Source organism: Dendrobates tinctorius, unplaced genomic scaffold (assembly GCF_039654945.1).
Source record: "Dendrobates tinctorius isolate UK_male_01 unplaced genomic scaffold, ASM3965494v1 ptg000040l, whole genome shotgun sequence".
Lineage (NCBI taxonomy): Eukaryota > Metazoa > Chordata > Amphibia > Anura > Dendrobatidae > Dendrobates > Dendrobates tinctorius.
In genome coordinates this window covers 15,849,551-15,869,226 of record NW_027361708.1, presented here as the reverse complement: position 1 = coordinate 15,869,226, position 19,676 = coordinate 15,849,551, and the positions used below count along the sequence as shown (strand labels likewise).

At 46.7% G+C, this 19,676-nt stretch overlaps 1 protein-coding gene across 1 annotated transcript in view; it reads right to left on the bottom strand.

The window, feature by feature from the left end:
- CUNH10orf53 (chromosome unknown C10orf53 homolog) overlaps positions 1-6,048 on the bottom strand; it is a 70,789-nt gene extending 64,741 nt beyond the window's left edge. The window contains exon 1 of the mRNA XM_073574834.1: positions 5,843-6,048. Within this exon, the coding sequence (XP_073430935.1) occupies positions 5,843-5,978 (136 nt within the window). The 5' untranslated portion in view covers positions 5,979-6,048. The remainder of the gene's footprint in view (positions 1-5,842) is intronic.
- Between the last annotated feature and the right edge of the window lie 13,628 nt (positions 6,049-19,676).

The window sequence follows — 19,676 nt, the reverse complement described above, 5'->3', positions numbered from 1 at the left end:
GCTCAAAAATCACATTGAAGAAATTTATTAATCCTGTAGGTGCTTAACAGGAATAAAAGCAATGTCTAAAGAAGAAAATTAAAATTTAACTTTTTCCCACAAAAATGTTGCTTTAGCCCCAAATTCACATTTTTAGAAGGGTAACAGGAGAAAATGGAACCCAAAAATTGTTGTGCAATTTCTCTTACGATGAGACCCCATTTGTGGTGGAAAAATACTATTTGGAGACACAGCAGGGCTCAGCAAGGAAGGAGCGCCATTTCACTTTTGGAAAGCAAAATAGGCTGTAATCGAAAGCAGACACCATGTTGTGTTTCCAGAGCTCCTGATGTGCCTAAACAGTGGAAGCCCCCTACAAGTGACCCAATTTTGAAAGCTACACCCCTCAAGGTATCTAGAGGTGTGAGGAGAACTAGTGATGAGCGAGTATACTCGTTGCCCGTGTTTTCCCGAGCAAGTTCGGGTGTCCACCGAGTACTTTGGTGTGCTCAAATTTAGTTTTTGTCGACGCAGTTGCATGATTTGCGGCTGCTAGACAGCCTGAATACATGTGTGGGAATTCCCTAGTAAACTGGCAACCCCCACATGTATTCAGGCTGTCCAGCAGCCACAAATCATGCAGCTATGTCGACACAAACTAAGTCTCCGAGCACGCCTAAAATACTCGAGGGACCCCCAAGCAACAAGTATACTCGCCCATCACTAGTGAGCACCTTGAAATCTGCAAGTGCTTCACAGAATTTTACAACATTGAGCAGTGAAAATGTAAAAAAAATTACCACAAAAATGTTCCTTTAGCTGCAAAATTTAATTTTCACAAGATTAACAGGAAAGAATGGACTATACAATTTATAGTGCAATTTCTCCTCAGCACACAGAAACCCTATATGTGGTGAAAAACTACTGTGTAGGCGCATGGCAGGGCTCAGAGGGGAATGAACACTGTTTGACTTTTGGAGCGCAAATGTCGTTTACGCACACTGTGGTGTTGTGAGTTCATTTTCCCCTTCACCATTGAGGTCTGATGAACTCCCTCTTCTGGTGAAGGAAGGTAGTGAAGCTGATTACCAAGCACCTGGGCAGGATGATGATGACTGGGTGACGGGAATTACTGACTGGATATAAGGCAGCCGACGCCCTTCTGCCTTGCTGGTGATCTCTCTGAGGGATTCTAGGAGACCAGTCTGATTCCTGCTCCTCAAAAGCTAAGTTTTCTGCTCTAATTTTTGCATTTGTGTTTTGGTTTTGTTTTGCATTGTTTTCCTTGATTTCTGCCATTCCCTGCTGGGGTGAGCTGAATTCCTTTTTGCTCTGTCTTCAGAAAATACCTGAGTACTGATATAGTCTTTTTGAAGCCCAGTGTCTTCAGGGCTTTTTTCCCTATCAGCTGTTGGCTCTTGTTTTGATAGGGTTTTGGCGGATTACAGACAGCAGCTTTTCTATCCTGTCCTATCTAGTTAGCTTGGGCCCCATCATTTGCTCAGCCTGTCTTTCTATCTGTGTGAGTGTTTTTTCATCTTGCTTCACCGTCATTATATGTTGGGGGCTGCCTATTGCTTTGGGGTCTGCTGTGGGGCAGTTCAGATTTCCCTTTCTGTCTTTAGGCTATGTAGTTCTCCGGCTGTGATCGAGGGGTCTAGGGCACCGTAAGAACCCCCCACGGCTACTGCTAGTTGTTGTTGATAGGTTCAGAGGTCTGCAATCCGATAGCTGCCAATTTCTCTGGTTTTCAGGACTTAGCTAGTATCTCTGTTTTTGCCTCCTACGGTGACTCATTCATAACACTGTGGGGCTCAGAAGGGAGGGTGGGCATTTGGATTTGGGAGAGCATAATTCGTTAGATTTATTTTGGGGTGAGACATTTTGCTTTTCCAGAGCCTTTGCATTACCAGTAACGTGGAATCCCCCTATATTTACGTTAACAGATGACTATCCTGAGTGATTTTTTTTTGTGGACTGAGTTGAAGCTTTTATTGGGATCATTTTACATGACACTTTGTATCACATTTATCCTGTGTTCTATGCTGAGCACTTATATAAAAATCCCTGACAAGTGTGATTCAGATGAAATTCATTCACTATAATGAGACAGCAGAGTTACTTTGGACTCCGTCTGGTCTCTGTTCAGCGGTGTCCTTATTTTCATAGGTGCACATAACTGTGGCTGACCACTCTTTTATACATGCTTAAAAAGATGAACACTGGTGGATCATAGGCCAGACGGAATCCCTAGTGTCTCCATCTGCATCATTATAGGGAATCTACCGCCAGAGGTTCTTTCGGAATCAAGTATTTCAGAGATTTACACGGAAACCCCAGTGTAAGAGCTCAGGATAAATATGAGCCGAGCCTTTTTGCAATCTTTGGGAGGCAGAATAAACAAATCAATACGAGGTGAAGAATTGGTTTTATTTTTATGCTGTACCCTGTGTGTTATAAGTGATTAGATGACTTTACCTGGTATCACTAATGTAGCTGCCCCAGAAAATGTGTCTGGTATCACTAGTGTCACTGCCGACCCCAGAACCTATGATTGGTATCACTAGTGCTGCTGCCACCCCCAGAACCTGTGTCTGGTATTACTAGTGCTGCTGTTGCCCCCAGAACCTGTGTCTAGTATCAATAATGTAGCTGCCCCAGAACCTGAGTCTGGTATCACTAGTGCTGCTACCATCCCCTGAATCTGTGTCTGGAATCACTAAAGCAGCTGCCACCCCCAGAACCTCTGTCTGGTATCACTAATGCTGCTGCCGACCCCAGAACCTATGTCTGGTATCACTAGTGCAGCTGCCCCAGAACCTGTGTCTGGTATCACTAGTGCTGATACCACCCCCTGAACCTGTGTCTGGTATCACTAGCGCTGCTGCTGCCCCCAGAACCTGTGTCTGGCATCACTAGTGCTGCTGCCCCAGAACCTGTGTCTGGTATCACTAGTGCTGCCGCTCCCAGAACCTGTGTCTGGTATCACTATTGCTGCTGCCACAGAATCTGTGCCTGGTATCACTAGTGCTGCCGCCCCAGATGGGGTATATTATTAATATTACCCAGGTTAGAGGAAAGTAAGATTTACTACAAGACAATATTTCTAATGATACCTGTAGCCTGCAGGGGTAAGTGACGGAGTCAGCGACTTTGTGCTCCGTCACGACTTTGAACAGTATGGGTGTCTTGGGAACACCGATTCAGTTAACAATGTAGCAGACAAGGCGGCCCATGACCAGACAGGCCCTTCTGGCATTTGCCAGAATTGCCAGATGGCCAGTCCGACCCCGGCTGCTGCCCCAGAACCTATGTCTAGTATCATTAGTGCTGCTGCTCCAGAACCTATGTCTAGTATCACTAGTGCTGCCACCCCCAGAACTTATGTCTAGTATCACTAGTGCTGCCGCCCCAGAACCTGTGTCTAGTATCACTAGTGCTGCCGCCCCAGAACCTGTGTCTGGTATCACTAGTGCTGCTGCGCCCAGAACCTGTGTCTGGTATCACTAGTGCTGCCGCCCCAGAACCTGTGTCTGGTATCACTAGTGCTGCCGCCCCAGAACCTGTGTCTGGTATCACTAGTGCTGCCGCCCCAGAACCTGTGTCTGGTATCACTAGTGCTGCCGCCCCAGAACCTGTGTCTGGTATCACTAGTGCTGCTGCTATTGCATCCTCGGACAGGACGGTGCTCAAGACCGGACTCTTCTAAGGCCTCTTTCACACATCCGGCGTTGCAAATCCGGTATGGTGCGGTGAAAAGAAGGAGAGCCGGATGCGGCTGGGAACGCAGGGATCGGAAAGGTATACGGCGCCGGATGCTGTAAAGAAGGCGCCGGTGAGGAGGGGGGGAGAGAGCGCTCCAGGCATGCGCACACGGTCAAATGGTGCATGCGGCGGCCGGATCAGGTGTAAGCGTGATCCGGCGGCCGAAATGTGCCATAGAGTAACATTGTCCCGCAGAGCCGGGAGGGCCGCATCCGGCCATGTCCGGCTTTTTGCGCCGGACAAAAAAACGCTGCATGCGTCCTGTCCGGCCGCCGGACGGGAGAATTCTGCCGGATCCGGTAAAAACCGGAACAAACGGAAGCACATGCGGCGCAATCCGGCGCATGTGCTTCTCAATGACAAAAAACGCATCCGGCGGTAAACAAAAAAAGGATCCGTTTTTTTACACACATGCCGGATTGTGCCTGACGGCACAAACTGGATGTGTGAAAGTAGCCTTAGGCTATGTGCCCACGGTGCGTGTTAAAACGCACACCAAAAACCGGACTCCTTCCCAGAAATCGCACGTTTTTTTCCGCGCGATTTCACCGCGATTTTTACCGCGATTATGATCGCGATTTTGGCGTGCGATATTCAAGCACTTTCCAAGCGATTTGAAGCATCGCTTGGAAAGTGATTTACAGGTTGGTCACACTCGTCAAACATAGTGTTAAAATGCTAAAAAAAATAAAAAAAATCGGGGTATATTTACCTTCCGGCGTCCCGCGCTGCATTCCCAGGCCTCAGCGTTCCCACTGATGCCTTGCGAGACCTGTAGACGTAGTCTCGCGTTGCTATAGCGATCTCGCGAGACTACGTCATTACAGGGCCTTGCCGCAAGGCATTACTGGGAACGCTAGGCCGGGAATGCAGCGCGAGACACCGGAAGGTAAATATACCCCGATTTTTTATTCTTTTTTTTTACAGGGGTATGGTACCCAGGACCTGGAGGACAGTCTCCTCTCCTCCACACCGTGGGTATCAACCGCACATGAGACGCTTAACTTCCCGCATGGTGGGCATAGCCACATGCGGGAAGTAAGCGATTCTCATGCATTCCTATGGGTGCGGAATCGCGGCAATTCTTTGCGATTCCGCACAAAAGAATGATCATGCTGCGATTTTTTCCGTGATGCGATTCCGCCGCGGAAAAAAGTGCAGCAATAACACAGCATGTGCGGAATGCCATAGGAATGCATGGGGGGCGTTCTGTACACGATTTTTAAACGTTTTCGCGCCAAAAATCGCGGCAAAAACGCTTAAAAATCGCTACGTGTGCACACAGCCTAGTTTCCAAATCATAGGGCGGCACGGTGGCTCAGTGGTTAGCGCTGGGTCCTGGGTTCGAATCCCACCAAGGACAACATCTGCAAGGAGTTTGTATGTTCTCCCCGTGTTTGCGTGGGTTTCCTCCGGGCACTCCGGTTTCCTCCCACATTCTAAAGACATACTAATAGGGAATTTAGATTGTGAGCCCCATCGGGGACAGTGATGATGATGTGTGCAAAATGTAAAGCGCTGCGGAATATGTTAGCGCTATATAAAAATAAAGATTATTATTATTATTATTATTATGTCAAGAATAGTGTAAAAAAAAAAGTTCTGAGAAAAGATTTGCTTAGAAATAAATTACATTTTATTGCCAAATATAAAAAATTGTAGTAATCCAAAGTAGCCAAACATGGCCCCACAGAGGAGAGAAACCAAATTACTAAATACATCGTTGTATAAACAGATCCAAGAGAGTTTGGGTGATAACACAGGCGCACGGCCACAATGGCTGAAGCCCAGTAACTGCGCAGTATATAATCGCATGTATGTCCAGTGTAAACAGCGTCCTACGCAGCAGGTAAAACAAACCTAGGGATGATAAGCCGACACTACACCTGGAGCAGAGTTTCTCCCAGAAGCCCCTCACAGGGGTCGGCGCCACAGTTTTATTCTATTCCATAACAAATCGTATCTCATGGCTTTTTGTTGTTTCCGCTTTGGCTGGCGTGCAGCCTATGGTTACCGTGCAATAACTGATTTCTATGCTGAGTTAACCCGTTGTAGTCAACCACGTTGTTAACCTGCAGTCTCCTCGCCAGCCACCTACCTCGCAGCCCCTGCAGCCGTGACACGCTGTGCTGCACTATACCGGAGCCGTTCATATACGGACCGAACCGCACCGTCACCGAGGCTTTCTCTGGCATGTCACCCGCCGTCTCCTGTCGCTGCTGCACGGTCCCCATGGCGACCACGGCCGCGCCTCCCCACACCGGTGACGCGCCGGCTCCTGACTGTCCGCGGTGACCGGGGATTTCCGTGCGCGGCCATTGCCGCCTGCAAAGCAGAAGACGCCGCGTTGCCCCTTAATAACGCAGGTTTTTTTTTCCCTCAGGATTTAATTAGCTGTCGCACTACTTTGGGATTCATGTGAGGGTCTCGTCAGGTTATTCCTTTTTTGGGTGTGGGAGCAGGAATGCCCCCATTTTCTGGGGGTAGTGCTATGAATGTTGCGGGGTCTTTATTCTGGAATCAGTAGCCCTGGTGCATAGCGAGGGGGCTCTGCATGTTCCCACTGGGCGCTCCCCTCAGCTGGGGGTCCGTATCTAGGCTTTCTAGCACCCGGGGCAAGAATTCGGTTCGGCGCCCCCCTCCTCCAAATCACCCCACACATTAACCCAATCCCCACTCATCAACCCCCATCGCCACTCAAAATCCCCCCACACATTAAATAACCCCCATCCCCACTCCAAATACCTCCACACATTAACCCCATCCCCACTCATTAACCCCCAGACACATTAACCCCATCCCCATTCATTAATCCCCCCACACATTACCCCTTATCCCCACTCATTAACGCCCCCACACATTAACCCCCATCCCCATTCATTAGCCCCCCCACACATTAACCCCCCACACATTAACCCCCATCCCCACTCATTAACGCCTCCACACATTAACCCCCATCCCCACTCATTAACGCCTCCACACATTAACCCCCATCCCCACTCATTAACGCCTCCACACATTAACCCCATCCCAATTCATTAACCCCCATCCCCACTCATTAACCCCCAGACACATTAACCCCCATCCCCACTCATTAACGCCTCCACACATTAACCCCCATCCCCACTCATTAACGCCTCCACACATTAACCCCCATCCCCACTCATTAACGCCTCCACACATTAACCCCATCCCAATTCATTAACCCCCATCCCCACTCATTAACCCCCAGACACATTAACCCCCATCCCCACTCATTAACGCCTCCACACATTAACCCCCATCCCCACTCATTAACGCCTCCACACATTAACCCCCATCCCCACTCATTAACGCCTCCACACATTAACCCCATCCCAATTCATTAACCCCCATCCCCACTCATTAACCCCCAGACACATTAACCCCCATCCCCACTCATTAACGCCTCCACACATTAACCCCCATCCCCACTCATTAACGCCCCCACACATTAACCCCCATCCCCATTCATTAGCCCCCCCACACATTAACCCCCCACACATTAACCCCCATCCCCATTCATTAGCCCCCCCACACATTAACCCCCCACACATTAACCCCCATCCCCACTCATTAACGCCTCCACACATTAACCCCCATCCCCACTCATTAACGCCTCCACACATTAACCCCCATCCCCACTCATTAACGCCTCCACACATTAACCCCATCCCAATTCATTAACCCCCATCCCCACTCATTAACCCCCAGACACATTAACCCCCATCCCCACTCATTAACGCCTCCACACATTAACCCCCATCCCCACTCATTAACGCCTCCACACATTAACCCCCATCCCCACTCATTAACGCCTCCACACATTAACCCCATCCCAATTCATTAACCCCCATCCCCACTCATTAACCCCCAGACACATTAACCCCCATCCCCACTCATTAACGCCTCCACACATTAACCCCCATCCCCACTCATTAACGCCTCCACACATTAACCCCATCCCAATTCATTAACCCCCATCCCCACTCATTAACCCCCAGACACATTAACCCCCATCCCCATTCATTAACCCCCATGCCGTCTACAAATCCCCCCACACATTAATCCCCATCCCCTCTACAAATCCCCCCCATCTCCCATCTTCGGTGGTTCTTCAGCTCCACAGTGGAGCACATTTACCACCAGGGTTCTCTCTGGGCGCCGGGGAGTGACGTCAGCAGCGTGATCACGTGACCTGATCACGCTGTTAACGTCGCTCTGACCCGGCGGTCAGAGCTGCAATTTCACTGGCATCTGTATGACGCCAGTACAATTGCTCCCTGGGAGCCGGCATGCGCTCCTTCTCTGTGCCGCCTGTCAGCTTGACAGCTGACACAGAGAACCGCCGACTCCCAGGCCAGGGGGGCGGCAGAACGCAGCCGCCGGGGAGGACACTGCGGACCGCTGCATTAGGCGGCCCAACTGCGCCCCCCTGCTGGCTGCGCCCGGGGCAACTGCCCCGGCTGCCCCCCCCTAGATACGCCACTGGTCCATAGCGCTGGATTTTAGGGGCGGTAGATGAACCACAATGCCCAGACTGACCCTACATCTCCTATACAGCCCGAGCTTCTAGCCTGAGACATAGGGCAAGGTCTCTGTTCAGGTCTGGAGACCGCAGTCATTATGGGCATTGTGGTCCACACCTGGCCAATACATTATACTGACAATGAGAGCCATAGAAGTGAGAGTCCCATAGAGGGACTAAGTAAAAAAAAAAAAAGTTTTAAAATAAAAAATTTTTTAAAGAAAAAAAAAAAATCACAAAATACTAATTAAAACACATAATACCCATAAATACGTATTTTTATGTAAAAAAAAAAAAAGAACACATATTTGGTTCCGTTCCATCTGCCCGTTATATTGCGGGTGAAATGCGGAAGAAAATGACGAATGGATCTCCAGACTTTTGCAAAATGCCCTCCGAAATTTGGAGACGAACTGCACCCCCCGGTCAGAAACAATATCGATCGGGAGCCCATGTAATCTAAGGGTATGTGCACACGTTGCGGATTGCTGTGCACATTTTTCCGCGTGGAATCTGCATCTCTTGGCAGAATCCGCGTGTCAAAATCGTTTTATATGCGGATTTTGTGCGGATTTCGTCTGCGTTTTTACACCTGGGGATTTCTATAATGAAATGGGTTTAAAAATGCTATGGAATCTGCACAAAGAATTGATATGCTGCGGAAAGTGAACCTCTGCGGATTCCGTGCGGAATTTTCCGCAGCATGTGCACAGCCATTTTTTTTCCCGTAGGTTATCATTGTACTGTAAATCTGCAGGGGATCCGCAGCAAATCCACAACATGTGCACATACCCTAATTATTTCCCTGACGAAAATGTGCACCAAGGATTTGGCGTTCGGTAAAGCGATAAAATGAGACATTTTACTGAATCAATCTACCATCACCAGAATTACAGTATTCCCTGCCGACATGGCAAGATCCGTGATAAAATCGACCAACAAGTGAGTCAAAGGTCTACTGGGAATCTTCAATGGTTGGAGAGCCCCCGAAGGACTAGTACGAGAGCTCTTAGAATACGCACAGACGCTGCAGGCGGCTACATACTCCTGGACATCCTGATGAGCACCTGGCCACCAAAAATGCCAAGTAAGATCAGCGGTGGCTTTATTACCAGGATGCGAATTACGTTGTGCGCCCCCTTGAGGTCCATCTTTGAGAACCACTTTGCCCCCACAATTTGACTAAAGAGGTCCAGAATGTGAGGGAGCGGATGAGAATCACGGACAGTGATCATATTATGTTCGCAGAAATCTAGGCATGGGCCTAACCCCCATCTTTTTTCTTTACAAAAAAGTATTCTGCAGCAACGGGGAATGAGGATGGTCTGATATGACCTTTATCCAGGCTTTCCGTGATGTAGTCATTCATGGCATGGCTCTCTGGACCAGAGATGTTATAGAGTCTGCTTTTAGGCAGCTTGGCACCAGGGACGAGATTTATGGCACAATCATAAGGCCAATGAGGAGGGAATTCTTGGCACCTTTGCTCCGAGAACACATCCCCAAAATCCGACAGGTAATTTGGCACAGACTGGGTATCCACCCTAGCAAACCGATTACCCAAGCATCGATCTTGACTTTACACACTCCATTTTGCTACTTCCTGAGTCTGCTAATCTATCACAGGATTGTGCAGAACGAGCACGAGGGAGAATAAACCAAGATAGAGAAGGATAGGGAATTTCCACACTTACAAACCAAGCAGCAGTCACAGATAACTTCCTTCTCAAATGAACACCTCTCCCTCCTGAAGCCATGCTGCAAATGCTAGCTCTGACACGGATTTGCATCAGAGCCCAGATTATAAAGGAGAAAGGAGTGATTAACTGAGCTAAGCTGCAAGCAACGAGATTTCCAACATGGCCGATTAACCCCTATTTTGCCAGAAGGAATAAACACCATTACAATGAAGGAGAAGTGCTTCTCAGCTCCAGAGTAGCAGCTGGGGTCTTCTGGCTCCACACTGTCACGGCAACCCCATGACAGTGCTATTCCAAAGTATAGGATATTTTTTCTTGATATGGTTTCCCTAAAAGGGTTAAATGAGAGATGTAACGTTAATGTATCTTTGTAAACATTACATGAGATATGTCTAATGTGTTTTTGTAAGACACTTGCTTTTTATAATGCAATCGTGCAAAGATGTATTACTATGGTTCTCTATATTAATAGCTGTAAACAAGCTGTTTTGTGCTAAATTGGGTTTATATGTTTTAGTACTTGGTGTCAGGATTGGTTCTGGGTCACGTGGTGTATATCATTTTGATGAAGGAACGGAAAAAGGATTGCAAGCTTGAGACAGGTGGAGGTCCCCCAAAACGTCACCACAGGGGTGCTTCCTTCACCGTCAGTGTCTCCTGCTCAATCTATGGAAGTGCATGTCTGCACAGGGCTCACCCTCACCCAGGATTTCTCTGCAAATCAGACGCTTCCTGAAGCCTGTTACCGCAGTCTGGATGATTGGTTCACAGTGCTGACTTTACTGCAAAGTTATTTCTACTACTTGTGTATATACAGTATACTGGCTAAAATATTTTTGGATATATTATGTAGAAATACCGTACAAATTGTGCCGTTTTCTGTTTTGTAATGTATTTCCACTTTCAGCGGAATTAGTTTGGCACATTTTGGTGGCATTTTTACCCATGTAAAATCTGGGGCTAAAACAACATTTTTGTGTTAAAAATTGTATTATTTTTTCTTCACTGCGCAATAGTATAAAATTCATTGATAGGTGTAGTTTATAAAACGCAGTCATTTATGGGGAGGTGGGGGGTTCTGCTGTTTTTGCACCTTAGGGGCTCTTCCAGTGGGTCATAGCACCCGCAGACCAAAACAGTAAAATCTGCACTGTAATATGGTGCTGCTTTCCACTGTCCCAGAAAAGTACTTCCTGATTACATGTAGGGTATTGCGGCACTCCGGAGAAATTGTAGAACAAACTGAGAGGTCCATTTTTTCATATTAGCCCTTATAAAAATTAAAAACTTCGGGCTAAAACAACATTTTAGTTATAAACCAGTAATTATTCTTTCTTCACTGTTCAGTGGTATAAAATTCTGAGAGGCACATGTGTTGTCAGTATGATAACTGCTCCCCTAGATTAATTCATTTGGGGGTGTAGTTTGTAAAATGTGTTCACTTAATGATGATGGAGCAGTTGGGTCAGGAGTAGTGATGAGCGAGTATACTCGTTACTCGGGTTTCCCCGCGCATGCTCGGGTGCCCTCCGAGTATTTTGGCGTGCTCTGAGGTTTAGTTTGTGTCAAAGTAGCTGCATGATTTATGGCTGCTAGCCAGCCTGAAATACATGTCTGGAATGCTTGTTTGTTAGGCAAACCCCAAATGTATTCAGGCTGGCTAGCAGCCATAAATCATGCAGCTACTTCGACACAAACTAAATCTCAGAGCGCGCCAAAATACTCGGAGGGCACCCGAGCGTGCTCGGGGAAACCCGAGTAACTAGTATACTCGCTCATCACTAGTCAGGAGTTGAAGAAGTGAATAATAAATGCAGAGACAAGTGACTTCATGTTCCTACATAGAACACAAAAAAGAGTAGAAGGGCAAAATAAGTAAATTTAAGTACACAGTGCTGTATATTATGATGACTGCAATATATTAAGACTATAACATACTTTGATGGGAGTGCTTCTTTAAGTCACTCATGTGACAAATGCAGGTTGCATCACAACTGATTGTGGTTCTGTTGCTGTATTCCTGTACTGATGGTAATTATGGTTACTTATTCATGTAGTCATGGTGGTTCTTGTGTCATTATTCCTTTACTGATGGTGGTTCTGATGATGTATTCATGTAGTGATGATGGATCCGGTGCTATATTAATCACCAGAACCAACATCAGTACGTGAATAGGAAACCAAAATCATCATCAGTACATAAATAGAACACAAGAGCCATCACTAGTACAAAAATACAGCACTAGAACCATAATCAGTAAATAAACAGGTCACCAGAACCACCATTAGTACATGACTATATCATCAGAGTCACCATCAGTACATGAATGCATCACCAGAACCTCAGTCAGGACATGAACATATCGCAAGAACCACCATCAGTAAATAAATAAAACACCAGTACCATCATTAGTACATGTATATATCATCAGAACCACCATCACTACATGCATACTGTACATCACAAAGCTTAGTATAGCACTCAATTGTAATGTCAAGTCAGGCCCATATAAATTTGTATCTCATGAACCTACAACTCACAGTAAGTCCTAAACAATGGTAAGGAGATGCTGAAAGTTATCCGTCTTTATCAAACTGCGGACCATATAGGAACCACAGTACTGATGAGACATAGTGTCAACAAGTAAACATTTATACCCAGTTACTTTATGGATGACATCTTCTCTGGGTCTGTTCTTTATTTTCGACTCCATTTTGCCCAGACGCCATGATGGCTTTTCACATCCACAGCTTGTCTCTCCAGATTCACTTTTCTCCCGTCTTCTGCAGCACATTCAGACACAGTGCTTTAAAATGAGTGTTATTAAAATGACCGCTGCATAAAAATATCTGTTGATATTTTGTCCTAAATAAGCCTGTTACAGTATATGGCCACTATACTGTCTGCCATTAACAGCTATAACTGCTACACCATCCACCCTTATGAACCACGGCCTATACCATAGTTGTCTCCTCTCTAGTTTTCCCTTACATTCTTTATATATTTTTATATCTCCACATTTTCCCCTACCATGTTAACCTCTCTCCATATAGTGCCCCCATTTCACACTGTCACCTCTCCATATCCATTCTGTTCCCCCTTTTCACACTATTCCCTCATACTGCCCACTACATTGTACTCTTCAAACTGTATCCCTTCTTACACTGTCCCCAACACAGTATGATGGTGACCACACTTTGGACATGACAACATTCCCCCAATATAAACTGATATCCACAACATCCCTCCAATACTCACTATGATGTCCACCACAGCCCCAATATGCAATATGATGAACCCATAGTTCCCTGGTCAGCGTGATGTCCCCCACAGCGCCCTGTACAGTACGATGTCCCCTGTGATGTCCAGGAAAGATGGGAAATTTCGAAAAATGAGATTCTCAAAGCACAATCGTTAATAATTCCAAAAAGACGGAAGAATACGAAGAATTTAAGGAAACCAGAATGGATATACACAAAACTTAAATACGTGCTAAAAAGGAAGAAATAAATGTTTATCAAATGGAAAGAGGGAGGCATATCTAAAGAAGAATATAATGCTGTCTGCAGGACCTGCAGGGCACAAATCAGATTATCTTAAGCTGACAATGAATTAAGGCTTGCAAGAGATGTCAAAAGCAATAAAAAGGATTTTGGGGATATGTCAAAAGTAAAAAAAGTCAAAGATGCTATAGGATTTTTACAGGATGAAAATGAGGAAATGGTAAGAAAGATGTTGAGAAGGCCGAACTTTTAAATTATTATTTTGCATCTGTTTTGTCTCAGAAAGGAAATGTAGCATCAACTGATCTTCACTGTCATATTAAAGGAATAGAAGAATCGATTGTCTAAGGAAACAGCTGTCCTATGAGGAACGGTTACAGGATTTGGGAATGTTTAGCTTGCAAAAAAGAAGACTGAGAGGAGACTTAATAGCTGTGTACAAATATCTCAAGGGCTGTCACATTGTAGAAGGATCATCTTTATTCTCATTTGCACAGGGAAAGACTAGAAGCAATGGGGTGAAACTGAATGTGAATGAGAGATTAGATATTAGAAAAAACTTTTTAACAGGGTGATCAATGAATGGAACAGGTTGCCACGAGAGGTGGTGAGTTCTCCTTCCATGGAAGTTTTCAAACAGAGGCTGGACAGACTTCTGTCTGGATGATTTAGTGAATCCTGCTTTGAACAGAGCATTGGACCAAATGACCCAGGAGGTCCCTTCCAGCTCTACCATTCTATGATTCTATAAAGTATGATGTCCCCCACAGCCTCCTATACAGTTTGATGTCCCCCACAGCCACTCTTGTGATAGTCCGCACATCCAGCCTCATGTATGCCTCCCACAGCCAGACCCTCGTATGTCCCCCACAGCCAGACCCTCATATGTCCCCCACAGCCAGACCCTCATATATTCCCCAAAGCCAGACCCTCGTATGTCCCCCACAGCCAGACCCTCATGTAAAGTCCTGATTCATTAGCTAAATATTGCATCGTCCAAAGTCCCATGTGTGTGCCGTCTCCAACAGGGTGCAGACCGGCAGGCCTGCGTTCTGATAGTCACCAACGCAGCAGGGTAACACTGCTCACCTATGTGCCCATGCCTCTGCCTTTACTGTGCTGAATGCCTGCACAGGCATGTTGCCCCTTTCCTAATAGGGACAGGAAATACCAAACAGGTTAAATATCTCCTCCAACATCCTCCCCTCAGTGTGTTTTTTCCTGTCCCTACTAGGGATGAAGAGGTCATCCACGATGTGCTGTGCTGGCAACAGTCACCGGGGGGAATAGAGAACAAGCCGGGAAGCAGGGGACCGAGCAGGCTTACCTCTCCTCCCCGAGCGCTGCTCCCGTCTCCGGTCATAACTCAGGACCCCCCTCCAGTCCGCACCTTTGGGCCTCTAAGTGCTCTCCAGCCTCCTCTCCTCCTCCGGTGTTGCTGTATCCAGGCAACGTGTTGCACTGGAACGCGCGCATGAGTAATCTTGTGCATCTGGTGTACTGAAGCCGGCGGCAGGAAGTGACATCGTGCGCCGGCTTCGGTACACAAAATGCACAAGATTCTTGCGCTCCATGCCGTAACACTTCGGGGATTACAGCACAGATAGGTGTTGGCTGCCCCCACACCTGAACATCGAGGGGGAGGAGGTCCTCTAATGAGTGGACAGGTGCTGTGGTCTGGTCGCCTAAATAAGAGCCCTGGATGAGGAAGACATCTAAGGTAATACTAACCCTGTGTGGTGGTAGCATGGAGATGTCAAGTTCTCTCTGCTCTGCATCTGCAGATCCCAGCACCCTCCCGGTCCGAGTAAGTACTTTGGCACTGGGTGTCCATTCCCTTTGAAAAGGTCATCAGGGAAGAACAACCTTCCTTAATGGAAGAGATTAAAGGCTTAAGGGTACCGTTACACATAGCGATGCACCAGCGATCCCGACAATGATACAACCTGTTAAGGATCGCTGGTACATCGCTAAATGGTCGCTAGTAAGCTGCCAAACAGACAGATCTACTTAACCACGCAGCAACGATCCGACGATCCGTATAACGACCTCAGCGGTCATTGGTACCTTGTCACACAGCAGCTATTCTGACGACTCCCGCCTGCGTCCATGAGTTCTGCGTCGCTAACGAGGTCGCTCGTCGGCGTCAAACACAGCGATGCATGCTGGCCAGCGGGACGCCAATGATCTAAAAATGGCTCAGGACATTCGAGCACGATCAGCGATATCCAGTGGGAGGCCGGTCGCCGCTATGTGTCACACGCAGCGAGATCGCTGGCGAGATCGCTGTTGAGTCACAAAATCGGTGACGTTTCAGCGATCTCGCTAACAATCTCCTTATGTGAGAGGGGGTCTTAATCCACCAGGAGATAAAGACCTCCCTGGCTACCCTCTCCCAGTGTCCCTCCAGAAGCTAAAAAGAGAAAGCTTAATCTGGAGGAGGAGTTGAATGATGACTCTCAGGATGAAACATCAATCCTAGACGAACTTCTGGAAGAGGGCGAATTAACTTGGACCCAGAGATCTCCCAACAGGAGAAATATTATTTTTCCCCAGAGAATATAGAGGAATTCTTTATGGCAGTAAGGAGGACCATGGAGTTGAGGAGAAGACTGCTCAGTCTTTACAGGAAGAGATGTTTGGGGGGGCCTACATTCTAGGAAGAAACAGGTGTTTCCCATTCATAAAAACATCCGGGTCATGGTGCTAGAGGAGTGGGAATCCCCAGAAAATAGGTTGACTTCTCCAGCAGAGATGAAAGATGACAAAACAGCGGCATGCTGTTCAGAGATTCCAAAGGTCGACGTCCAAATTGTGCGGGTAGCCAAAAAAACTACACTACCGTTTGAGGATGCCTCACAGTTGAAGCACCCTCTGGAACGCAAGATGGATGGTCTACTAAGGAAGTAATGGGAAACCTTGGCGTCCTTATTAAACTCCAATGCCGTATCTACCTGTGTGGCCCTATTTACCTTTGGTTAGAGCAGCTGGAAGAACACCTGTCCACAGGTACTCCTGGACAGGACATTTTGGCTTCTCTACCTCTCCTCCAGAAAGGAACAGGGTTCTTAGCAGATGCCTCTGCAGAATCCATAAGAATAGCAGCAAGATCATCAGGGTTATCGAACTCTGTTTGACGAGCACTCTGGATAAGATCCTGGAGTAGGGACATGACTTCAAAATTGAGATTTTGCTTCTTCAAAGGAAAGTACATTTGGTCTTGACCTTGACAAGCTGCTAGAGAAAGCTTCAGATAAGAAGACGACCTTGCCTGAACCTAGGAATACTGGGAAGAGACCCTTTCGCCCCCACAGGAACGTACACCTCAATGCAGAGGGAAGGGCAAGTCAGGTCACTGGAGCTACCCGAAAGGGGGAAGAGGCAAGAATCTTTTTCTTCCCCACTCTCAGAGACAAAATAAGTCATGATGGCAACTCAGTAGGAGTTCGCAGACACAGAAAAAACACACAGTATGACAAACGTACATAAATACTCCGTAGTAAAATATATGTAACAGTAAGCAGCAAGTGCTAGTAAAAGATAAACCAGGGTATTTAGTTGATATTTTTTTTGCAAAAAAATGTACGCCAAGCGACTCCACCACGTCACGGTATACCCTTCTCGGAGCAGTCCTATCTAATATATTTAAAACCTGATCATGTGAACAATACCTTCATGAGCAGGGTTCAGAAAGGTGCTGCCCGGTATGGGCTCGCTGGGCAAAATGTTTTTTTATGTGCATGTCCCAAAAGAGAGAGGTGGGGATCTCCCAAAGCTTGCATAAGCAAGAAATCAATAGATTCAGAACACATGACACATGCACAAAAAATGAACAGGTCAGTAAGACCCTGTTCTCACCACCCAAGAACTAAGACACAGAAAAAGCACACAGTATGACAAAGGTGCATAAATACTCTGTTGTAAAATATATGTAACAGTAAGCAGCAAGTGCTAGTAAAAGATAAACCAGGGTATTTAGTTGATACATTTTTTTGCAAAAAAATGTACGCTAAGCCACTCCACTACGTCACAGTATATCCTTCTCGGAGCAGTCCTATCTAATATATTTAAAACCTGATCATGTGAACAATACCTTCATGAGCAGGGTTCAGAAAGTTGCTGCCCGGTATGGGCTCGCTGGGCTCGCTTTATGTGCATGTCCCAAGAGAGAGAGGCGGGGATCTCATCTCAAACTTCCTCAATGGCACATGATCTGTTCAAACCAATGGACTATAGCATCAGTCAGGGAAGGAATAAAAATAGAGTTTGCCTCGTATCCTCTAAAGAAAATAAAATCAACGCGACTCTCCTCTCCGGAGCTACAGTTCACCTTGATTTCAGTAGTGAGGGGCCTATTATCCACAGGGGTAGTTTCCATAGTCCTAGAAAGGGAAAGAAACAGTGGACACTATTCAAACATGTTCCTGATAAAAAAAAAAAGGTCTCATCGGGTTATAATCAATTTGAAATCCCTGAACCAATACATAACATACAGAAGATTCAAGATGGAATCCATCAGATCGATGGTACCTCTAATTGGGCAAGATTTCATCATGGTGACAATAGACCTACAGGATGTGTATTACCACATCCCGATTCATCCAACTTATCGGAATTTCCTAAGGTTTGCGATTGTTCAGGGAGAACACACAGTACATTACCAATTCAATGTCCTCCCATTCGGTCCATCTTCTGCCCCATGGATCTTCACAAAGATCATGTCAAAAGTCATGGCATACATCAGAGGTCAACACATATGCATAGTTTCATACCTCGACGATTTTCTGCTGGTAGCTCCTTCATTACCCATGCTACAGGAACATTACAGATAATGACCCAGATCTTATCATCTCTAGGCTGGATAGTGAACCTCAAGAAATCAGATATGGTTCCCGCAACATCAAAAATATTCTTGGGAGTCCTACTAGACTCACACAGCCAATCATCCTTCTTGCCCAAACAAAAACAGATCTTGTTAAAATCAAAGCACGAGGACCTGAAAGTGATTTCAGACAGAATATTCTTGTGGTCGGAAGAACACCTCTCACTGTCCTGCACATTAAAGAAGCAGTAAACATACAGGCCGATTTTCTCAGCAGAACAGAGATCCATCCAAGGGAATGGATTTTAGACCCCAAGGTCTTTCAGATACTGACCAGAAGGTGGGGCCATCCAGAGGCTGATCTCTTCTCAAGTGGTCAGTACGCAAAGGCGGATCAATATTTTTCACTAAATCCAGCCAATCCTTGCTTAGGCATAGATGTGTTAGCCCACCCATGGAGATTTAAACTGGCATATGCCTTCCCTCCAATACCCATCTTGCCAAGGGTTCTACAAAAAACAAGATTGGAAAGGGTCAAGATAATCCTGGTAGCACCACTCTGGCCCAAAAGAAGCTGGTTCAGTGCTCTGTCCAACTTAAGCATTTAGGGACCGGAAGCACTACCCCCAATCAGAATCCTCCTCCACCAGGGACCAATCTTCCATCCAGATCCCAGGAAGTTACATCTGAGTACCTGGCTTCTGAGTTCTCAATCCTGAAGACCAGAGGATTATCAGAAAGGGTTTTTAGGACACTACAGAAAAGCAGGAAAGCAGTGACAAAATTTATATACCAGAAGATAGAGAAGACCTTCATCGCATCGAGTGCACCCGAACAACCTGACCAACACCAATCAAACATGCCACGGGTCGAGGGGGCGTGGCCTGCTTGCTAATGGCACCGGAAACTTAGCTGCTGAGCTCCAGCCACTTCGACTCCTAATCGGCTCATTGCGGCTCGCCAGCGGCACCAGTCTCTCTGCACACGGGGGGGAGTGCTGCGGAGGTATCCAGGATCGTAGCATGCCAAGGGGAAAATCCCAGAAGAAGCCGTCCCCGGCGAAAGTTACAGACTTCTTCTCCAGCACAGGGCGAGGGAAAATGGCGGCAGCATCCTCCTCCACAGCTTCCTCACGCTCATCCAGGAGGGGATCCACAGCAGGCCCAGACTTGGACACAGACGCTGCAGATATACCGCTTACCAAAGGTACAATGCAGAAACTGCTCAGTGCCCCCGCTCATCACTGCAGCAGGATTGGAAAGATATGGTGGCTGAGCTGAGGGGAGATATCACTGCCATAGGCAGCCGTACAGCACATATTGAATCTAAAATGGGGGAGCTGACAAAGTCACACAATAGC